The sequence below is a fragment of the Schistocerca cancellata genome, chromosome 3, assembly GCF_023864275.1.
Source record: "Schistocerca cancellata isolate TAMUIC-IGC-003103 chromosome 3, iqSchCanc2.1, whole genome shotgun sequence".
Classification (NCBI taxonomy): domain Eukaryota; kingdom Metazoa; phylum Arthropoda; class Insecta; order Orthoptera; family Acrididae; genus Schistocerca; species Schistocerca cancellata.
Genome location: NC_064628.1, coordinates 765,747,707 through 765,770,155, shown reverse-complemented (window position 1 = coordinate 765,770,155; position 22,449 = coordinate 765,747,707). Strand labels below are relative to the sequence as shown.

The 22,449-nt window shown below is 38.6% G+C and overlaps 1 protein-coding gene across 1 annotated transcript in view; it reads left to right on the top strand.

Annotated features, from left to right (window-relative positions):
* Positions 1-22,449, top strand: part of LOC126175797 (uncharacterized) — a 93,098-nt gene that overhangs the window by 45,027 nt on the left and 25,622 nt on the right. Inside the window, exons 4-5 of the mRNA XM_049922778.1 lie at positions 12,917-13,049; positions 14,020-14,161. Coding sequence (XP_049778735.1) covers positions 12,917-13,049; positions 14,020-14,161 — 275 coding nt within the window. The remainder of the gene's footprint in view (positions 1-12,916; positions 13,050-14,019; positions 14,162-22,449) is intronic.

Genomic DNA, 22,449 nt, shown 5'->3' with positions numbered 1-22,449 from the left:
TTTCAGACAGCAAATAAAAATACTTCAACTTCCTGAACTGGATATTAACAACAAGAAAATTTATGAAACCATGCATATACAAGGATAAATCCCATCTACTATTTTTTTTATAAGTACATAGACCTGTTTATTTCTATAATGGTTTACATCAGTTTACAGCTTGAACACTCAGCTATTTTTCGACACAATCACCATTTCTGTTGATGCATTTTTGTAGACGCTGTGGCAGTTTTTGTTTGCCCATGTCATACTAGCTCGCAGCCATGCTGTTCAGAAAGTTATGAACCTCTTCCTTCACCTCGTCGTTGGAGCTGAATCACTGGGACCGCAGTTAATGCTGACAGGTACTGTGAGACAATGAAAAAACTCAAACGGGCAATTCAGAACTGGAGAAGAGGTATGTTGAGCAAGTGCGTACATATTCTTCATGACAATGCTCGCCCACACATCACTCGGCAAACCCTTGCTCTCCTACAACAGTTTCAGTGGAGCGTAATCACCCACCGTCCCTACAGTCATGACTTAGCGCCCAGTGACTATCACCTATTCCCTAGGTTAAAAGAACATTTGACCGGAAAGCGATTCAGCTCCAATGACGAGGTGAAAGAAGAGGTTCATAACTTCCCGAACAGCATGGTGGAAGCTGGTGTGATATAGGCAAACAAAAACTGCCACAGCGTCTACAAAAATGCGCCAACAGAAATGTTGATTATGTTGAAAAATAGGTAAATGTTAAAGCAGTAAACTGATGTAAACCATTGCAGAAATAAACAGGTCTATCTACTTATAAAAAAAATAGGAGACCTTACTTTTGGGCTTACCCTCGTAATTCCTAGGCATAGCGATAGTCAGCTAAGGTAGAAAGAGCAAATTAATCATCTGGTCAAGAAATGTAGTTCAGCGTGATTCACACTAAGAGCCATATCTCACTTTGTCTCATTCAGTCCATTCTGTACTCTCCTATGATATAGTCTGCTGGGGAAATGCTGGAGGAGTTGAAAAAATCTTCAGACATCAGAAACAATCAGTGAAATTAATGTACGTGGTCTCTAACAGAACATTATGTAGGGATCTCTGGAAGACTCTCATGTTATTTACTATTACAGATTATATGTATTCACTGATGATGTTTGTAGCAAACAACAGGAAATTAATTCAGAAAAATTGTGATATTCACAACCATGATATAAGGCGTGAAAAAATTCCACCGAGATTCTGCAACTCTTAGAAATTATACAGGAAAGTTACTGAGTCAGGTATCAAAGCTTCCCATCTATATAAAAAAGGAATTTAATAATGTACGGGTATTGAAAAGAAAATTAGAAATATATAAAAAGAATTAATTCTTTAGAGTTATAAGGCATCCTTGAGTGTAACAGTAGAGCAAACCATTCTTGAAGAGAAAATGTAATATTCAGTTACAAAGACAAAGACTTGTCTTTGAACTTGAATTATGATTATAAAATGTAAATTTGTTTATTTCATTAGCATGAAAATGTGCACACTCATTTATTTTACATTGTTAAGCATTCACTTAAACATGTCATGAAGATAGTCATTTTGTATTCTAATTTGAATCATGATGATAAAATTCAAATTTATTTATTTATGTCATTATGATGAAAATGTGGACTTCCATATCTTTTACTGTTTTAACCACTTACTTAAACTTATTCCTCTAAACTTCAGGTTTTAGTATTAAATGCAGCAATTGTTCCTTGAAAATACAATGCAATAATAATAATAATAATAATAATACTGTGGAGGCCCGGGAAAAGAATAGGCCTCCGGTATGTTCTGACAGTCATAAAAGGCGTCGAAAAGAACAAACCACTAATAGGGCTAACCCCCCTTTTAGTGTGATTAGTTGGTTCAGGACAGAACTAAAGAAGCCTCGGACAAGCGCTGTCATGGTTGGGGACGACGCTTGAACCCTATGCCCGCCGAAAATGGTAACGACACTGCTAGCCAACTGAAAAATGATTTAAATCCAAATAGAGGTGTTTTGCAGGATATGCTTCCTGCAACCACCCTAGAAGGAAAACAAAGACAGAGGATGAGATGGTCAGATGAAGTTAATCGACACCTCATGTTCTGTTATTACCAAGCAACAAACCTAGGAACCAACACAACTGGATACAGATCACAAGTATACACAACATTTATTACCAGATACCCAGAATTAAAATTTTTAACAGAACGACGACTAGCTGATCAGATCCGTGTAATAATAAAAAATAACAGGATACCCCAGTCAGAATTAGAAAACATCAAACAACAAGTACAACAAATACTGGAACAAAATAATGTGCAATCAGAAGAAGAAGAAAATACAGTAATGGACTCCAACATCCCAGAGCAAACAAACAAAGAACAACACGCATCAATTAAACAATCAGAGGAAAACGAAATCTTAAGACAGCCACCAGAACAAGCACAAATAGAAAGAAAAATTTCAGCTGACGTATATAGAATACAAAGACACAAATACAGACATTAGACCATTCTTGCATAGACCATCAAATAACCCACAAGTCAAAACAACAATAACAAGTATCAACACAATCATACACAACAAAATAAATGAAAATACAACTATGGAAGAGTTACAACTACTGGTTTATATAGGAGCACTCACTACACTAAATATACACACTAGGCAGAGATCAGAACCAACCAACACACAGAAGAAACCCACAAAACCAGCATGGCAACACAGGCTACGGATCTGAACAGAAAAACTGAGAAAAGACATCGGACAGCTAACACAATTTATAAGAAATGAAATATCAGAAAAAGGTTAGGTAAAATCTCACAAAAAGAAGTGATAGAGCAATTAGATGAAAAGAGCAGAAATTACAAGCATTGGCCAAACGACTTAGAAGATACAAAAAAAGTGAAAATAGAAGGAAACAGAACCAAACATTCAACACAAACCAAAAGAAATTTTACCAGACAATAGATACCACACACATTAAAATAGACAATCCACCAAACATAACAGACATGGAACACTTCTGGAGCAACATATGGTCAAACCCGGTACAACGTAACAGGCATGCATGGTGGATACAAGCAGAAACAGACACATACAAGATGATACCACAAATGCCTGAAGTGATAATTTTGCAGCATGAAGTCACCCAAGCAATTAATTCTACTCACAATTGGCAAGCCTCTGGAAAAGATAAAATAGCAAATTTCTGGCTAAAGAAGTTCACCTCAACACATTCACATCTAACTAAATTATTTAACATATATCTAAAAAGAAAGATGATGACACTTACCAAACAAAAGCGCTGGCAGGTCGATAGACACACAAATATACACACAAAATTCTAGCTTTTGCAACCAACGGTTGCCTCGTCAGGAAAGAGGGAAGGAGAGGGAAAGACGAAAGGATTTGGGTTTTAAGGGAGAGGGTAAGGAGTCATGCCAATCCCGGGAGCGGAAAGACTTACCTTAGGGGGAAAAAAGGACAGGTAGTATACACTCGCGCGCGCACACACACACACACATATCCATCCGCATATACACAGACACAAGCAGACATTTGTTACATGCTAAATAATACAAATTATGGATACAATATTACTGGAACATACCCACACAAAATCACATTTGCCATACATGGATGATCTAAAACTACTGGCAGCAACAAACCAACAACTCAACCAATTACTAAAGATAACAGAAGTATTCAGCAATGATATAAATATGGCTTTTGGAACAGACAAATGTAAGGAAAATAGCATAGTCAAGGGAAAACACACTAAACAAGAAGATTACATATTGGATAACCACAGCGACTGCATAGAAGCGATAGAAAAAACAGATGCCTATAAATATCTAGGATACAGACAAAAAATAGGAATAGATAATACAAATATTAAAGAAGAACTAAAAGAAAAATATAGACAAAGACTAACAAAAATACTGAAAACAGAATTGACAGCAAGAAACAAGACAAAAGCTATAAATACTTATGCTATACCACTATTGACCAACTCATTTGGAGTAGTGAAATGGAGTAACACAGACCTAGAAGCACTCAATACACTTACACGATCACAATGCCACAAATATAGAATACATCACATACATTCAGCAACAGATTAAGCAGAAAGGAAGGAGGAAGGGGATTTATCAACATAAAAAACCTACATTATGGACAGGTAGACAATTTAAGAAAATTCTTTCTAGAACGAGCAGAAACTAGCAAAATACACAAAGCAATCACTCATATAAATACATCAGCTACACCACTGCAATTTCATAACCACTTCTACAACACTTTAGATCACATAACATCAACAGATACGAAGAAAGTAAATTGGAAAAAGAAAACACTACATGGCAAGCACCCGTATCATGTAACACAGCCACACATCGATCAAGACGCATCCAACACATGGCTAAGAAAAGGCAATATATACAGTGAGATGGAAGGATTCATGATTGCAATACAGGATCAAACAATAAACACCAGATATTACAGCAAGCATTTTATTAAAGATCCCAATACCACGACAGATAAATGCAGACTTTGCAAACAATAAATAGAAACAGTAGATCACATCACAAGCGGATGTACAATACTAGCAAATACAGAATACCCCAGAAGACATGACAATGTAGCAAAAATAATACATCAACAGCTTGCCTTACAACATAAACTTATAAAACAACACGTTCCCACATACAAGTATGCACCACAAAATGTACTGGAGAATGATGAATACAAATTATACTGGAACAGAATCATTATAACAGATAAAACAACACCACATAACAAACCTGACATCATACTCGCCAATAAAAAGAAGAAATTAACACAACTAATTGAAATATCCATACCCAATACAACAAATATACAAAAGAAAACAGGAGAAAAAATTGAAAAATACATCCAACTGGCTGAGGAAGTCAAGGACATGTTGCATCAGGATAAAGTTGACATTATACCAATTATACTATCAACTACAGGAGTCATACCACACAATATCCACCAGTACATCAATGCAATACAGCTACATCCAAACTTATATATACAACTACATAAATCCGTAATTATTGATTCATGTTCAATTACCTGAAAGTTCCTAAATGCAGTATAACATATACCGTACAGTTAAAAGGAAGTCACGCTTGATCAAGGTCCGCGTCACTTTCCATTTTTGACCATACATAACGTCTGAGAAAAGAAAGAAATAATAATAATAATAATAATGGTTGTTGTTGTGGTCTTCAGTCCAGAGACTGGTTTGATGCAGCTCTCCGTGCTACCCTGTCCAGTGCAAGCTTCTTCATCTCCAAGTACCTACTGCAACTTACATCCTTCTGAATTTGCTTAATGCATTCATCTCTTGGTCTCCCTGTATGATTTTTACCCTCCACGTTGCCCTCCAATACTAAATTCATGATCCCTTGATGCCTCAAAACATGTCCTACCAACCGATCCCTTCTTCTAGTCAAGTTGTGCCACAAATTCCTCTTCTCCCCAATTCTATTCAGTACCTCCTCATTAGTTATGTGATCTACCCATCTAATCTTCAGCATTCTACTGTAGCACCACATTTCAAAAGCTTCTATTCTCTTCTCGTCTAAACTATTTTATCATCCATGTTGCACTTCCACACATGGCTACAGTCCACACAAATACTTTCAGAAAAGACTTCCTCACACTTAAATCTGTACTCGATGTTAACAAATTTCTCTTCTTCAGAAATGCTTTCCTTGCCATCGCCAGTCTGCATTTTATATCCTCTCTACTTTGACCATCATCGATTATTTTGTTACCCAAATAGTAAAACTCATCTACTACTTTAAGTGTCTTATTTCCTAATCTAATTCCCTCAGCGTCACATGATTTAATTCTACTACATTCCATGATTTTTGTTTTGCATTTGTTGATGTTTATGTTATATCCTCCTTTCAAGACACGGTCCATTCCGTTCAACTGCTCTTCCAGGTCCCTTGCTGTCTCTGACATAATTACAATATCATCGACAAACTTCAAAGTTTTTATTTCTTCTCCATGGATTTTAATTCCTACTCCAAATTTTTCTTTTGTTCCCTACTGCTTGCTCAATATACGGATTGAATAATATTGGGGATAGGCTACAACTGTGTCTCACTCCCTTCCCAACCCCTGCTTTCCTTTCATGCCCCTCGACTCTTACAACTGCCATCTGGTTCCTGTACAAAATGTAAATAGCCTTTCGTTCCCTATATTTGACTCCTGCCACCTTCAGAATTTGAAAGAGAGTATTCCAGTCAACATTGTCAAAAGCTTTCTCTAAGTCTACAAATGCTAGAAATGTAGGTTGCCTTTCCTTAATCTATTTTCTAAGATTAGTCGCACTATCAGTATTGCCTCATGTGTTCCAACATTTCTACAGAATCCAAACTGATCTTCTCCAAGGTCAGCTACTACATGTTTTTCCATTTGTCTGTAAAGAATTTGTGTTAGTATTTTGCAGCACTGACTTAATTGAGCTGATAGTTTGGTAATTTTCACATGTGTCAACAGCTGCTCTCTTTGTGATTGGGATTATTATATTCTTCTTGAAGTTTGAGGGTATTTCACCTGTTTCATACATCTCGCTCACCAGATGGTAGAGTTTTGTCAGGGCTGGCTCTCTCAAGGCTATCACTAGTTCTAATGGAATGTTGTCTACTCCTGGGGCCTTGTTTCAACTCATGTCTTTCAGTGCTCTGTCAAACTTGTCTTGCAGTATCCTGTCTCCCATTTCATCTTCATCTACATCCTCTTCCAATTTCCATAATGTTCCCCTGCATTACATCACCCTTTTATAGACACTCTATATACTCCTTCCACTTCTCTGCTTTCTCTTCTTTGCTTAGACCTGGTTTTCCATCTGAGCTCTTGATATTCATACAATTGGTCCTCTTTTCTCCAAATGTCTCTTTAATTTTCCTGTAGGCAGTATCTATCGTACCCCCTAGTGATATATGCCTCTACATCCTTACATTTGCTTAGCCGTTCTGCACTTCTGTTCATCTTATTTTTGGGGATTTCTACTATCCCTCGTCTTTTTACCTACTTGGTTCTCTGCTGCCTCCACTATTTCATCTCTCAAAGCTACCCATTCTTCTTCTACTGTGTTCCTTTCCCCTGTTCTTGTCAGTTGCTCCCTCTGAAACTATCTAGAACCTCTGGTTCTTTCAGTTTATCCAGGTCCCATCTTAAATTTGTACCTTTTTGCAGTTTCTTCAGTTTTAATCTACAGTTCATAACCAATAAGTTGTAGTCAAGAGTCCACATCTGCCCCTGTAAATGTCTTACAATTTAAAACCTGGTTCCTAAATTTCTGTTTTACCTTTATATAATCTATCTGAAACCTTCCAGTGTCTCCAGGCCTGTTCAACATATACAACCTTCTTCCACGATTCTTAATCCAAGTGTTGGCTATGGTTAAGTTAAGCTCTGTGCAAAATTCTACAAGGCGGCTTCCGCTTTCATTCCTTACCCCCATTTCATATTAACCTACTACTTTTCCTTCTCATCCTTTTCATACTATCGAATTCCAGTCCCCCATGACTATTAAATTTTCGCCTCCCCTCACTATCTGAATGATTTCTTTTATCTCATCATATATTTCTTCAATCCCTTCATCATCTGTGGAGCTAGTTGGCATGTAAACTTGTACTACTGTGGTAGGCGTGGTCTTCTAGCCCTTCTTGGCTACAGTAATGTGTTCACTATGCTGATCATAGTAGCTTACCCACACTCCTATTTTTTTTATTCATTATTAGACCTACTTTTGCATTACCCCTATTTGATTTTGTATTTATAACCTTGTATTCACCTGACCAAAAGTCTTCTTCCCCTGCCACTGGACTTCACTAGTTCCCTCTATATCTAACTTTAACTATCCATTTCCCTTTTTAAATTTTCTAACCTGCCTGCCCGATTAAGGGATCTGACATTCCACACTCCGATCCATAGAACGCCAGTTTTGTTTCTCCTGATAACATCCTTCTGAGTTTTTCTCATCCAGAGATCTGAATGGGGGACTATTTTTACCTCTGGAATATCTTAACCAAGAGTATGTCATCATTATTTAACCATGCAGTAAAGCTGCAGGCCCTCGGGAAAAATTACAGCTGTAGTTTCCCCTTGCTTTCAGTGGTTCACAGTACCAGCACAGCAAGGCCGTGTTGGTTAATGTTACAAGGCCAGATCAGTCAATCATCCAGACTGTTGCCCCTGCAACTACTGAAGAGGCTGCCGTCCCTCTTCAGGAACCACACATTTGTCTGGCCTCTCAACAAACATCCTGCAGGTCTGGTTGCACCTACGGTATGGCAATCTGTATTGTTGAGGCACGCAAGCCTCCCCACCAACGGCAAGGTCCATGGTTCATGGGGGGTATTACAAAAAAATGAATAAAAATTATAAATAAATAAGTGCACTCAGAAAGATGACTTCAATTGATTCAATGATGGCATATGCCACCAGGGGGTTAGAAGATGTACTGCTAATGGTTTCAACATCAAACACCAACAGATAGCATAGTGGGGTAGCTACTCACCATCTGTGTCTACTCTTTAATTGGGAATGCTCACAGCCAGAAGGCTCAGTCTTGTGCAGATGCGTGAAGCAAGCGGGCAACCATAGCACAGAGACACACCCGTGCTTACTACAGTCAACTGAGCGAATTTGAAATGGGTCAAACTGTGGGCTTCAGAATGGCAAGATGGTCCTTTAGGAGAATTGTCACACAAGTTGGATGTGCTGCTTCAGTTGTGCAACAATGCTGTTGTCAGTGGTCCCGTGAACATTCTCACACCCATAGATGAGGTTCTGAATGTCCACACAGCACATACAATAGACAGGATTGTCATATTGTAGGGGCAGCAGTGGCAGATCATACAGATACCAGAGCACAGATAAGAGGGCTTGTCAGCCCAGGTGTGTCAGCATGAACTGTTGCGAGTCGATTTTTAGTAGTGGGACTATGGGCATGCACACATCTAGCCCATCTTCCACTAGCGCCACAGTGTCGATGTGCATGGCTCGACTGCCATCAGAGGGTCACTTCAGAGATGGTATGGTTCAGTAGGGTCTTCAGCAATGAAATCAGATTCTGCTTGCATGCAAGTTTGCTTATACGACGTAGACCTGGTGAGTGCTCTCGCATAGTGTATTCATCCGAGGCACACTAACCCTATCCCAGGCCTTATGGTCTGGGATACAACAATAAGCTACAGTTCTTGGTCACCTTTGGTGTTTCTGGAGGGTATGCGAACCAGTGCTTGGTTTGCTCAGAATGGTGTTAGACCTATTCTTTTGCCGTTCTTGCGACAGGAAGGTGCTGTGTCGTTCTAACAAGATGCTGCTCACCCACACACTGCCTATGAAACTTAGCATGCAGCAACTTCCTTGGGCAGCACTATCTCCAGACTCATCTCAAATCAAGCACGTGTGGGATATGATGGGACGAAAAGCTACTCTGCGACTCATCGGTCAACAACTCGTACAGAACTACATGAACAGGTCGAGCAGGCATGGCATAATGTACCCCAGAACAGTATTCCTCATCTATACAATTGACTGGATGCCAGAGTCAATATGGTTTGATACGTGGTACCTGAGAACTGCTTGTGATATTCATGTGAAAATGTAATCATATCATGTACTCCATATGCACTGTTGCAACATTGAATCTTGAGTGAATTGGAAACCTCTAAAGGGGTGTACTAATTTTTTTTCTCAGCAGTGTAAGTGAAATAGTATGTGTGTTCTGGCAGTTACTGGTGATTAAGGGTGGCAGTGTGGTGCTGGTGTGCAAAACTCTCACTCCCCCTTTGCCTATTGAACTTACTTGGAGTTGGTTCGTCGATCTTCTTTTCAGGATCGCTGGCTGCGATGTCCTGCACAACTTCTTCTCCGAAGATAAGACGCTACTTTGGAGGAATTTTTTATACTTTTAAAATAACTCTGTACACTTGAGAATACTTTGAACTCAACCTCACTGTATTTTCATCACACACAACAGTTTTCATACAATTAAAACATTTTTCGTAAGCCCGACACCTTCCAGTCCGTCAGAAACTATCACATTCATTTTTCCATAAATACAGTCTACAAATCTCTTCAAGTTTAACAAGACAACTGTCTGGACCTTACAAAAGTAAGGGAATTAACGAATAATAATTGTCTCTTCTCTTCTTGCGAGAACATTCAAATGTTCACCCAGAAATGTTTGACGTTGCACGGAGTACAGCGCATTTATTCCTTGAGCTGGACATGTAACTTCTTAGGAGGGGGGGGGGGGGGGGGAGGCTACCTGCCCATGCTGATCATCCGTCCAATACACGTCCATCCTGCACACACATAATTGTGGTGCAGTAGACACAGTTCTACTTTACCACACTCATCTCTAAAATAATGCGTGTTCGAGATGGTGGAAATATGAGAGTCTCTAGAATTTACTCCTAAATTTTCGAGGCAAAATGTAAGAAACAGGGCCAAATAAAAAATTAAATCAAGTAATTGGCATCGAATAGAACAAGTTACAAATAATTGTACAATCAGATTTTCATTAAAATACGGGAGCATATCCATTCATACAGTGATGGAAAGTCCTGGATGCAATACAAATAATGGAAGAAGTAAAGGCAACAGCTCACTTTAAGTTTATATATTGAACTTTCAATAAGCACATAAACAAGATTGCTGAGCATTTGGACTGTGTCCTTCAGAGATACCTAATACAGAAAACAAGCATGTGCTCCCACACACGCACATAGGCGTGCACACACGGCAGCTATATTTTTCAGGCTAACAACATTGGACCATATCCGTGCAGCTCAGCTGGAATGAGGGTTTGTGTCGGATGGAATGAGCAAGAAGGAAAAGAATTTACGAGTGTGTGGGGTTGCAGGGATGTGTGGCTGACAGCTTGGAGAGAGAGGCATCAACAAAATGGGAAAGGAATGTGGCTCTGATGGTCTTAGCATGTGAAGGCATTGGGAGTTGCATGTGGCACATAAATGATGTGAAAGAGTGGAGATAGAACAGAAGAAGTGGAAGACTGTGGAAATGAGTGCATGAGTGTAGAGTGAAAGAGTGGACATGGGTGCATGGAGAGAAAATGTGGAGATGAGTGTTGGGCGAGGGACATTGGGGATTGAGGCCTTGAGGATTGTGAGATTGATGTGTATGTAGTAAGGCCAATTCTGTTCTATTTAATCATGAGAAATCAGACTCCAGATGATAGCGGTTGTGAAGCAGTGATGCATATGTGCTCAGCAGCATGTTCTGCTACTGGGTGGTTAGCTTTGGCCTTGCCATTCTGGGATATGGTTGGTGATCATGCTCACAAACGGGGCAGTGTAAAAGTTTCAGCAAAGCAGGTGTATGATGTGGCTGCTTTCTTAGGCAATCCTGCCCCTGATGTGTGAGGTTAGTATACAGAGGTCTTGCAGTTGGGTTTTCAACAGGGATGTGACCAATGTGGCAAGAAGTTGAAAATAGGTGTGGTAGAAGGATGGACCAGGACATTTTGTAGATTGGGTGTGTGGCAAAATAACAGTTTGGGAGAGGTGAGAAGGATTGTGGGTACATTGTTGCTCATTGATCACCACAAAGTGTTAAGATCAGAGTTGACCAGCCTGATAGGCACTGTGCCATCTGGATCCCCCGTCCCAATCCATCTTCTCTATATCATGTAGTTAGGAATTTCCTTACAACACACACTTCAGTTCAGCCATCCTTCTGGCCCCAATCTTCAATATTCCCTGTTCCACTTCCACCTCCATTGTGTTATCGTTTCCCTTATTTCACTCATTCTGCACTTTAGAGGTAAAAATTGACACACATCTGAGATGACAAGGATTTTTATTGAAACTAAAAAGAGTGCAAAAACTGGCCAACAGATGACACTGCCCAGTGAGGTGTTGCTTTCCAAACTGTCATTATGACGGGTGTGAGGTATGTTGATACATTACAGAATTGCATCATCTGTAGCCCAGCTGGTAAACACCTCTGGAAGACATGACTTTTATGTAGGATGGCGTTTCAGCCCATATTGCTACAAGTCTGAAAGATCTCTTGTGCACATCATTTGGTGAGGATCACAAGTTGAGCTGCCACTTCCATCATGCTTGACCTCCGAAGTCCGCAGACGTCAATCTATGTGATTATTGTTTGTGGGGTTATCTGAAGTCACAAGGCTACTGTGATTGTCCGATCTCATTTGGGGTGCTAAAAGACAACATCTGATGGTAATTGTACCTTCTGATATGCTGTACAGTGCTGTACACTGTCCTTCGTCTACAGTATTGATAAATGACGACTGACAGATTGAGCATTTGCTATAAAGAACATTGTCTTGCAAAAAATCAATTGTTATGCTAATTACTGCTTTTGTATTGTAAGAAGTGATCTGTTGGTCATTTTGGGCAATTATTTTGGGTTTCAATAAAATCCCATATCATTTCAAGCATGAGGGTCAATTTTTACCTCTCTACCTACATTATTCCTTGAAGTATTGAATTTTCAAATGTTAATAGACTTTGGGTCATACTGTATATTCTTGTATGTAAACAATGAAACTGTGAAAAGTATGTCTTTGTTATGAGTAATGCTGGAGTATTAAGTCCTCTGCATTTACTGACTGTTTCTTTCAAAATTAGTTCATTAGTTGCCTGGACACTCATAAGCCAGCAACCTGTGGTAATATATTAACTGAGAATGGAACATGCGTGCTTTGTCATTTTCTTCATCAAGTCAGTGCTTTACAGGGGAAAAGTGTGAAGTTTGTCAACATCAAAAGAAAATCAACATGTTAATCTTTTTGTACAAAATAACACGTAAGATTGTGTCACTCTTAACATATGAATTTTTAATTTGATACTAAAGAACTTTATTTTACCTATTCTTAAGTGAGAATCGTCTGGCTGAAGAATCTGTCGATGAACCAGAAGCACTAGAAGATGAAGAACAAAGTTCCACAGTGCCAGTGCCTCAAGTAAAAGTTGGACCAAATGGAGAAATTATTCTTGATGAGCAAAGCTTGGTGAGTGCTGTAATGAAGTTAGCATATTGCTCTCTTGGGAAATATTCATCACTCTGTGTATATAAATTAACAAAACCTGTATCTGCTGAGATGTCTTGGCTATTAAAGTTACAGTGTGTAACACTGTGGTTTAGTGGTTACTATACTAAACTGTTGCATTGAGGGTTGTGAGTTCAAAACTCACCTGGACTGTACAAATTTAATTTGTATATTCGGTTCGAGTGCATTCTAGAAGTATCCACGAATGTGAAGAATCATTGTACTGGAATGTTCTGTAGCTGTATATATACTGTATGTGTTCTGGCCAGAGGCAGCTCGCTCCACGCTCTTGTATGGGCAAGTGCTGAATAAACCTTGGTTAACTGAATTTAATGTTTGTCATTCATCTAATTACACTTCTTCTATGTGACATTATTGTAACAGATTCAAACAGGAACAGACAATAGGATTCCCAGGCGCCACAATAACCACAAGCTATTTCAATGAAACTATTGCAGCAGGACTTGTAGAGTGCTCTTATTGTATGGAAACTATTTTAAAGAAATATTTATATGTTCTGATAATGTAAATCAGAATCTGCATACGTTTCAAGGTGGGTCACAGTAGTAAGAGTAGCTTGTTGTTGCCTTCTCAACATTATTGCAGGCCAGTCATTTACTTTGATGTAGGTAGTCTAGAAGACGCAGAAAATCCAAATTATTGAAGCAAATTTTTTGTGACTAATTACTGTGTCTTGATGATGCTGACTGATTCATTTATTCATGTGGACAATTTAATGTTGGCTGTAATAATGTAAAAGGCATGGGGTGCACAAATGAGTAAAGAGAACACAAAGAGTTCTTTCGTAGGTGACTTTTCTTATTCTTCCATCTTTTTAGAACTGATCACAATTTTCAGCTTCAGTGACTATTAATATCTTCATTTGTGAATACGTCAGTCAAGATTGTAATTGTCTTGTATTTATGTGTAGGTTATTGAGACAACAGATGCCAAAAAGAATTGGAATGATCTTCAGAACTCTGAAGTTATTATGGATTATGGTACTGGCACTACAACTTTCAATGCTTACAGTAAAAAAAGAAAAAATAAGACAAAAGATTGGAACAGGGAAGGTGAGTATATGGCTATGAAAAAAGAATGTTAATTTTTATTAATTTAAGGAAGTGGAACTGAAAGGTGTTGCATGACGACATAAGTGCAGCATTAAGAAGATGTGCAGAATGAAGAAAGTAGGCAGTAATGTTAATCATTATATTCAGTTTTGAACTAATATTGGTTATCTAACAAAAGCTGATGAGCAACACGGGAGAAGAATCACCAGATAGTAAAATCAGAACTCCATATCAATGATTCATACTTAAGTCCCATTGCAGAATAGTAAAAAGTATCGCATGTAAATGCTTCTTGCTTCAACCTCGAAATTACTTTATCTCCATGATCTGATAAAATCACTTTTTTGTTGAGATGTATGGGCTCAAATTAATTGTTCATACAATGTTTGGTGACCATCATAACCTGTATTTGTAAATCCTAAACATCTTTCCATATAAAGTGAGGACCCAGGAACATAGTGCCAAGAGATCTTTGTTTTTTAAATGATTTTAAGATTGTGAGAAACTTCAAAAAAATTTCATTATGGGTTGATACTCTTAAAGTTAAATACTTGCATTAATTCTGAGGCCCTAACATAAAATTCAAGTTTAAGATGAATTCTTTCACTACACATTCACTTCTGTGGTGTATCATAAGTAGGGCTTTAAATAGTCTCCTGTTGTAGTAAATAATTGTGAATACCTGGAAACATGCTGTGAGTTTTGAACATTTAGTAAATGAAAATATAGTGATAGTGATAACGTGTGGCAATTTTTGCTGCCCGAGTCCACTGTCACTTGGGTCCAGCTTAGAGGAGAAAGCTCTGCTCATACATTGCAATTTATTGTATGTAATAAAATCCTTCCCATTATGATATCAACTACTGATAATATGGCCATCTAAATACAAGGACTATTAACAAAGTAACTTCCGTTTATTTAACAAAAATTGGTTTACTATTCTGTGAAAGTGCACACTAATTTATTTTTGCACATAGTTTCCAGCCAGATTGTGATATATTGTAGTGTTTAATGAGCTTTGAAATTCCACTTTCATAGAATTCTGCTGTCTGTGGCTGAGACCAACCTACAGTGCTGGTTTTCAACTCACCTTTGTACAGAAGAGTATGAATAATCTGTGGAAAATACAAAGCTCTGTGATGATAACTCTGCAGTTTTCTTTAACCATTTCATCAACCAAACAAATGAGATCTACATTCATGATACTTGGTTGACAACCTTCCCCACTCACGAGTATTGTGAATGCAAATTTGATTTGTTTGGTTGATTAAAAAACCGCAGATTCACATCAGGGAGCTTTGTGTTCATTTTCCACAGATTATTCGTACTATTCTGGACAAAGGAGAGTTGAAAACCGGCTTTGTAGGTTGGCTACAGTTACAAGTGGCAGAATTCTAGGAATGGGGAATTTCAAAGCTCTGCCTGGAAACAAAGTGGAAAAATAAATTAGTGTGTGTTCTTTCATAGTATTGTAAAACAAATTCTGTAATTTGATTCACTTCTTTTTTAAAAATAATTGGAGGCTACTTTATGAATAGCCCTTGTATAAGGAGGCTTGCACACATTGCAGATTAATTTCTGACTAAAGGAATGGAGGCTGTCCTTGAAATGAAATGTTGAGCTTAAATTAATAATGCCTGTAACTAGGATACGCATACTGAATAAGGTAATACAAATGACGCACTGGACTAGTTTGGGGGTAGTAGTGTTCAAATAAATATCTAGTTAACTCTATTTAGATTTCCTTATTTTTAGTTGGAGGGTACAGGTTGTTTCTTCAGTGATGCCACAACTGATTTTTTGTCTCTGCCTTGTCCACCTGAGTTTGTGCTGTATTTTAATGACCTCATTGCCAATGGAACGTAACAATCAAAATGTCCTTCTCTGCTCCTTTGAAAGCCTTCAGTCACTACACTGCTGCAGTAGATGCAACTATTACTTTATCTCTGAAAAGCCAGAGTTGTGGTGACTTTTCACACATGATAATAAATACTGCATGGTGTTCTTTCAGATGTTATACTGAGTGTGTTACAGGGCGTAGACACTCTTTGATTGTGATGCTGTTGGAAGTGCCAGTTATGTTCTTTTTGAACTTGTTTTGGATACGTGGCTTGTTTAATACTCTTTCTATTTTAAATTTTCTCACAGATAAAAATTACAAATATTGAAACCTGGAAAAATCTGCTTTGCCAATACCCGTACTCGCTGCTTGTTCTTCAGGAACAATGTGTGTATATAATCTTCATGTACAGTCAAACACTTATCGTAATGAAACTTCCTGGCAGATTAAAACTGTGTGCTGGACCTAGACTTGAACTTGGGACCTTTGCCTTTCGTGGGCAAGTGCTTTACCAAGTTTTAATCTGCCAGGAAGTTTCAAATCAGCACACACTCGGCTGCAGAGTGAAAATTTCATTCTGGAAACTTATCATAATAATTGAAACATTGCAAGCTTGAACTACCAGAATGTTCACAACACTCATTGTCCTAAAACTGTTGTTCTACATTTTATTTAAGATATTGATGTGGTTGTGCTAGTATTAATACTTCACAACAAAATTGTTGATACAAAAGATGTGAGTGCATTGGTGGGGTACCAATGACACTATAAACAAGAAAGTGCTGTGACCTACATGGAAAGAGCTGCAGGTAGAAATTATTGTGGCTATGATCTAGAACAAACAGGCAGAACATAGCTAAAATGTAGATATTCGCGTCTCTTAGACAGGTACTTGTATGATTTGATTCAGGTTGGTAACATGTAGAGCAGCTATTGTTCAGGTTCAAACAAACCAACCTCTAGAAATATGTATCCTAGCAGACTAATTAAAGTTGATAGAGATCCCACTTGGTGTTTATATAAATATCAGGAAGCATCTTAAGTAAAAGTGTCCAATGCACAATAGGTTCAAAACAAAGCATAAATCAACATTTAGGTAGATGTTAATTGAAACATTTTTAGTTACCAGAAATGTAGCGGAATATGGCAGGACTTGTCTCAAAACTGCAAGCAAAGTTTGACATATGCTTAAACTGTCAGTAGTGCACAAATCAGTGCCCAAACACTTGTAGGTGGGACAAGAACCGAAATAGAAAATAACAAAGGAAAATTGAGGAATATTGCCATCATTCAGTGGCTATATTGCTGCTGAGACAAGTAATATAGTAATCAGTTCCGAGTGCCAATATTATGAAAAGGATAGAGTGCTACTCACCATATAGTGGAGCTGCGGACAGGCATAACAAAAAGAATGCTAAACAAGTGACCTTTCAGCCAAAAGATCTCCTGAAGTAGACAAACGCACCCTCAAGTGTGATTCCCCCCCCCCCCCCTCTACACACACACACACACACACACACACACACACACGCGCGCGCGCGCACGCACACGCGCGCGCGCGCACGCACACGCGCGCGCGCGCACGCACACGCGCGCGCGCGCACGCACACGCGCGCGCGCGCACGCACGCACACACACACACACACACACACGACCACTGTCTCTGGTCACCAAGGGCAAACTGCGAGCAGTTGTGCATCTGAATGCTGTGGAGTGTGTGCCAAATTATACACAGAATTTTCTAGTGAATTAGCACCATTTTTTTGCTATGATTTACTGCAAATTTCTCGAGCAGAGGTATGTTTCCCATGTTTGGAAAAGAGAAAGTCACACCATTCTATATCCCATGGTTGGTAAAGAGCACAAGTCAGAACAGTCTCCACCAGAGACATATAACCTGTCAGTGTAATTGCCTTCGTATATCACTCACATCTATTTGTAGTGGAATTCTAGAACACATTCTTGGTTCAAACATTATGATATACATGGAGTAAAATAATATTCTACATGGAAATTCGCATGGGTTCTAGAAACATCAAGCATGCAAAACCCAACTCGTACTCTTCACACATGCTATCCTCAGTCCAGTGGATAAACTAAAGCCAGTTTCTTCAGGTTTTCTGAACTTCAAAAACCCTTTCTTTCAGTGTTCCACTAGTGCCTTTCAAAGAAAATGTGTGGCCCATGGCATATTTAATCAGTTTTGGAACTGGTCAAAAATTTACTAAAAGACAAGACAGCATGTTTTCCACAGTCATGTATAGAGACTGAAGTAATGAAGTAATGCCTTGATTAATATCAGATATGCCACAGGGAAGTGTAATAGGAGTATTGACATTTGTATTATACATTGATGATTGAGCAGATAGCATTAGTTTCAAGCTCAAGCTTTTCTCAGTCAGTGGAGTTATTTGTGAGGAAATTGCATAAGGCAAAAATTGCGGTAATGTCCAGTTAGATAGATCCTACATACAAAATATCAGCCTGATGCAAGGCCTGGGAACTAACTCTTAACCTGGAGAGTTTCAGAGTTGGGCATTTCACTAAATGTAAAAATATGGTGTACTTTGACAGGAAGTTTAGTGAGTCCCATATAGTGTCAGTAACGGCGTACAAATATATGGGAATAACAATATGTCTTGATATGAAGTGAAACTAACAAATAGGCTCAGTTGTGGGTGAAGCAAATGGCAGCCTGTATTTCTTTGATAGAATACTGTGGAAATGCAGTTTGTTTGCAAAAGGGAGCACTTGTAGAGCTTGTATTGAACACTGCTTAAAAAGAGTGTGTTTCTCATACAGGTTGGACTAAGAGGGCAAATCAGATAAAATGTGAGTCATTCAAGTTAGTCTGACTGGCAAGAAAGTGTAATAGAAATGTTGAGAAGTTGTAATTGAATTGTTGAGAAATTGTAATTGATAGACATGGTAAGGAGCAGAGTTGGAGGGAAAGACAGAAGATGCATGGGCATTGGGGTCAGGAGGGTTGTGCAGTGTATGAGGGTGATGACATGGAGGTGTGAGTTGGGAGGAAGTAACATGACAGAGGAACAAGAATCTGTTGGGTTGAGGGTGAATGTGAACAAAAGCGAAGAGGCCAGGAGGATTATGGGAGCAAAGGGTAGGCCTATATTGTGAGGATAACTTCATTTGTGCAGTTCAGAGTAGCTGGTGCTGGAGGCAAGGATACAGACAGCAGGGTTTTTGAAGTAGGCCTTGAAGTTGAACACATTGTGTTAGCTAGCTAGTTACTTACTCACGTATTTACTTACTTTCATGTTCCATGGTTTAGTTGTATGATGCATTGTAATGATGAGGGACGAGTCATGTTACATTCGTTTCAAAGTTAATTTGTAAATATGGATACGTGATGAACATTTATAAGACTGTGTTGTTGTTGGTCTACCCACTCACTCTCTCTCTCTCTCTCTCTCTCTCTCTCTCTCTCTCTCTCTCTCTCGTGCTTGCCCACACACACACACACACACACACACACACACACAAAAACAACCATCACAACTGTGTGGTCAACTCTGCTCTCAACCAGTTTGGCAGTGGCCAGTCATTCCGGTGCTCAGCTGGTTCACGGTCATGCACACACAGTGCTGTGCAGAAATTGCAGCAGAGCTGGTATATTAAGTGGCTGTTTTCACAGGGTAAAGGGTAAGCATGTGGTGGGTGATTGAATCAGGCAGTTTTTGCACCTGGGTCTCCCACAGGGATATGACCACTGTGGCAAGGGGTAGAGAATGGAAATATCATAGGGATGGACCAGGATGTTGGTGTAGGACAGGTAAGCACAAAATACCACCTTAGAAGGTGTGGGATAGTCAAAGCCCTGGCAAAGGACGTGATTCAGTTGCTTCAGTCTGGAAAGATATTGTGTTTGCAGTTGGTTCTTGTAGGTGGTTAGAAGTTCAGAGATGTGTGAGGATATGGTGCGGGAAATTTTTTGTAGACTGGCTTTGGGGATAGTGCCTGTCTGTGGAGGCCTTTGTGAGACTGAAGATTGGGATTCTCGTCACTGCAGATATGCCCTCTACAGGTGGCCAGGCTAAATGGGAGTGATTTATTGGTTTGGTTGAGGCGTAAGCTGTCAAAATGCAGGTCCTGTTGGTGGTTGGTAGGCTTGATATACACTCCAGAAAGATGCCATACACATTGTGAGAACTTTATTAGAAAACCTCAAGCTCTGTCTTTCAGGGCAGGCTTCAGACATATTCTTCAGTACCCCGATGTTTTTATCCCATGGAGAGATTTTGCAGATAAAATTAGGAAAAAACTGTGAATTAAAGAGGAGTAAATCTTGATGTATGATTGAACGAGAAGTAATTTTTGCCATACATTTCACAATATATGTAAATGTAGGGATAGTTATTCTTTGAAAAGAGTAGCCTGCTGTAGAGACTAAGACATGTTATCTACTGTGAAACCATCGTACAACTGTCTCACAAATCAGTAATGAGAATGTTACACATCAGTTATTGAATATGTGATATATTTACCACATCTTGTTTTGATACTTTGTTATCCCATTATCATGTGTTATATAATACAAGAAAACATAAATCAATACATTGGAGTGAAACACATCATGACAACCTTGTAAATATTTATATTGTCTTGTTGTGTAACCTGCCTTAAAGTTTCTATGCCATTCAGCACTGTCAGAAGTAAAAAACCAACAACAAACGTGCGCTTTCAGATGAAAGTTCTTCCTTGGACAGCTCAAATTAGTGCATAATGCTCTCACAAACCACAGTTATATACTAAAGACAGCTGCTTTTATCTTCTGAAAGTAATACTATCCTGTAATGTATGTATCACAGCCCCTAACATTGCTACTCCCGCAGTAAAATCTTTGATTGTTATTTGTTAAGTCCTAGCAAATCCTAAAAACCAATAATGCATTTACATTTGCAATTTGTGCATCCAAATAGAATTATCAACAGAAAACATTAAAACTTATACATACATGACAACCATAAGTAAGAGGATTAGACTGTTACTTAGCAACTAATTGTAGAAGGATAATGTAGCAGGATTTTTCAATGTCTGACTTTTGTCAGCAACATTAAAAACTATAAAGTAGCTCTTGTTTCCTTACTGAAAAGAAAATTTTACATTCACCATGTAGATCTACAATGGGAGCTGAGATAGCATTTGGTAGTTCCCAAAGCTTTGCTTGTATTCATGGCTGGTGGTTTAATTTTGAGAGCATGCAGAGAAGTAGTGCATATGAAACACATATACCATTATTCCAGCTGAAGATATTGTTTGCTCATTTTTTGTCTATCCTAGAATCTAGTCAGTCATGGTGGTGACCACTGGGACTCGTTAATGGAAACAGGACTTTTTTAGTTTGTTAATATAATTAATCAATAACATTGTGGAGATGCTGAGTCGCAGATGGATAGATGTTACATTCCATCTATGATTTTCCGTTTTTAATATAATTAATGTTTTACTATAGCATAGTTCAGTTGATGGGCTTTAAAATTGAATGTTATGTTAAGTAAAAAGGATGTAATGTGTCAAGATGATATATTATTAATTCTAGATATAAATAAAATAGAAAGAAACATTCCACATGGGAAAAATATATTAAAAACAAAGATTCCATGACTTACCAAACGGGAAAGCGCTGGTAGATAGGCACAATAAAAAACACACAAACACACACACAAAATTTCGTGCTTTCGCAACCCCCGGTTGCTTCGTCAGGAAAGAGGGAAGGAGAGGGAAAGATGAAAGGATGTGGGTTTTAAGGGAGAAGGTAAGGAGTCATTCCAATCCCGGGAGCAGAAAGACTTACCTTGGGGGCCCCCCGCGCGCGCGCTCACACACACACACACACACACACACACACACACACACACACACACACACACACACACACACACACACACATCCATCCATCCATCCACACATATACAGACACAACTGTTGTGTCTGTATATGTGTGGATGGACAGTGTGCCCATAGATTAGGATAACCCGGTGTTATGTTGTATTGGAAGGAAACTGATAGTTCTATCCATGCAGTCTTTCTTATACTTTATTATGTACCTGTTTTCTTCACAAGAGAAAGAATACAAAAATCTAATGAACAAATAATTCCAGAATGAACAATTGATTTTCTAAGGAACAGGCATCAGTTGGACAGTATTTGTTACAATTTATGTATTCTCCTTCTCCCTAGGACATGTTTGCAGGATTGTAATTAATAAAATATGTGCTAGAACACCATCTGAAACTTCAATTTAAGGATGTTTTCACACCACTAGAATATCTATTGCAGCATATAGCTCAATAACAAGGGGACATTTCACTATGGGCTGAACAAATAATTCCAGAATGAACAATTGATTTTCTAAGGAACAGGCATCAGTTGGACAGTATTCGTTACAATTTATATATTCTCCTTCTCCCTAGGACATGTTTGCAGG